The sequence below is a fragment of the Alosa alosa genome, chromosome 24, assembly GCF_017589495.1.
Source record: "Alosa alosa isolate M-15738 ecotype Scorff River chromosome 24, AALO_Geno_1.1, whole genome shotgun sequence".
Lineage (NCBI taxonomy): Eukaryota > Metazoa > Chordata > Actinopteri > Clupeiformes > Clupeidae > Alosa > Alosa alosa.
In genome coordinates this window covers 20,952,439-20,954,938 of record NC_063212.1, presented here as the reverse complement: position 1 = coordinate 20,954,938, position 2,500 = coordinate 20,952,439, and the positions used below count along the sequence as shown (strand labels likewise).

At 47.0% G+C, this 2,500-nt stretch overlaps 1 protein-coding gene across 1 annotated transcript in view; it reads right to left on the bottom strand.

Moving 5' to 3' along the window:
- nlgn2a (neuroligin 2a) overlaps nt 1–2,500 on the bottom strand; it is a 146,498-nt gene that overhangs the window by 16,748 nt on the left and 127,250 nt on the right. Inside the window, exon 7 of the mRNA XM_048236059.1 lies at nt 254–413. Coding sequence (XP_048092016.1) covers nt 254–413 — 160 coding nt within the window. The remainder of the gene's footprint in view (nt 1–253; nt 414–2,500) is intronic.

The window sequence follows — 2,500 nt, the reverse complement described above, 5'->3', positions numbered from 1 at the left end:
ATCCCGCTAGCTTAATCAAAACAGCGTGAAAAAAGATTCTTCCAGAAGAATGATGATGACAAATTTGTGATGCACTGGACAGATGGAGCTAGCAGGAACTGCACAGGCTCCTGAATTTCATTCAAACATCCTGAGGATTTTTTTGTGGTCAAGGAGCTGAGCCAGGCCAACTGATGATTTGTTTGTGTGTGTCTGTGTGTATGTGTGTGTGTGTGTGTGTGTGGTATGTGTGCATATCTCAGGGTCTGCTCACCCTCTGGGTATCCATAAAGATTGTCCACAAAGTTGGAGATAGTGTAGTCGAACGCTGCGGCCGAAATGCCCTCCTCGCTCTCCGAGCCGCCGTCGTCCACGAACTTCAGGCCCTCGCCCTGGTTCACACCGATCAGGATGTCATAGTTGAGGAACTCCCCCTAGTGGACACATGAGGAGTGTTTCACATTAGGCCAGACCGCTTACGCCTGGCATATCTCGTACAATTCTCATATTCACCACTAGGGAGTGACATTGTGTCTGTATCGTGGAATAGTAAACCGTGTCTAAGGGATCTGCAAGGTTAAACCCAGTATCAGTATCTACTGTATGACCCACAATACACCCAAGTAAAGATAGCCAGGCAGCAGACAGATGGATAATGCTATATCTACTGCGCTTCATTGATCCAAAGAATCATGGGACTTGTAGTCCATAAATATAGAATGGATTTCAAACTTAGGGCAAGACAGACAAATGAACGGACTTAATTCAGCACAGTGCTGTGCACAGTACAGTTAAAACAACATGATGCGCTTCTTCAATGTACAGTATTTTTAAAGCCACACTAATTTACAATAAGGGAAATGGTGTTTCTGACATAGCCTACTCTGCGCCCAGAACACATGGTATTATTTAACATTGTTGTTCAGGGTCGGAGCAGGAACCCTTTCCATTGGTTGCAGGTGAACTGGGTACCTCCCTAGTGTTAGAAGGGGAATTCCTCCTCCGCATTTCTTCAAACTCTTATGAGAGAGAGAGTTCTGAGTCTGATTTCCAAGCACTCAGCTCTGGCAGCCGGGCTGGTGTGTGTGTGTGTGGTTGTGTGTGTGTGTGTGTGTGTGTGTGTGTGTGTGTGTGTGTGTGTGTGTGTGTGTGTGTGTGTGTGTGTGTGTGGCAGGGGCTAGTTGTTGTGTCTGTGTGTGTCTGTGTGTGTGTATGTGTGTGTGTGTGTGTGTGTGTGTATGTGAGTGGCAGGGCTAGCTGCTCTGGGGGCATGCTAACACACAGCTCCTGACTGCGGAGGAGCTGCGTCAGCACAAACATCACATCTGAGTAATTATCAACTGGACTGCACTGAGCCGGATACACACACACACACACACACACACACACACACACACACATGCTTGTACACACTTACCCACACACACCCTCACACACACACACACACACACATGCACACATACACAGACACAAACACGCAAAAGGATGCATGCATGCACACGTACACACACACGCATGCATACACACACTCTCAAATACACACACACACACTCATAAATACACACACACACACACACACACACACACACACACACACACACACACACACACACACACACACACACACACACACACACACACACACACACACCCCCCAGTGTCCTCCGGTCACAGTAGAGGTAGCAGCATGTGCCAGGTCCACTGCCAAATGCAAATGTTTGTGTTTGCGTGTGTATCTGCTGAGGCAGGCATATCTGATGGGGGACTGGGGGCTCAGTGTTTGTGTCTGTGTGTGTGTGTGTGTGTGTGTGTGTGTGTGTGTGTGTGTGTGTGGTCTCGTAGTGTGTGTGTGTGCACCTCATCTGGAATTTAATCAGCTGCTCAAACTTTGCATGGCAAACAGCAGCTAGCGAGTGGTCGCCTCGGTGACCGCACTGTACTTGCACCAGGCTCGAGCAGGGAAATCGAGTTCTATTTGGAAGTCCGTGAGAACCGGGACACATACATACAGTCAAGAGACTGACTAGAGTTGTCACGGTAACAAAATAATGACTTTGACACAGTACGATGCCTAAGTTATATCGATACCAATACTGAAACGATACCACAGCAAACCTCAGTAGTAACAAATAAAAAAAAAAAATAGAATCGGCCTTGACGACAGAAAATGGCATTCTTAGTTAGATGTGCCCCAAAATGGGGCATTCATAATAATAATGCCCCATTTTGTTAGTATCAATACTAACAAAATGGGGCATTATTATTTTTTTTCCTTTCAGGTTATTGCAATACATTTCTAGCATTGGTGCATCATGCAAGAATAGAGGATGCACACCTCAGTCCCATTAGATCAGAGATATTCAGTAGACACTTGCCTGCTACTGTACGTGCGGTGGTAGCGTAGTGGCCAAGGAGCTGGGCTAGCATGCAGTAGCCTGTAAAGTTGTGGGTTCAATACCCGGCTTCCACTGTTGTGCCTTTGTGCAAGGGACTTAACTCTGAGGACCCTGCTCTGGGGACG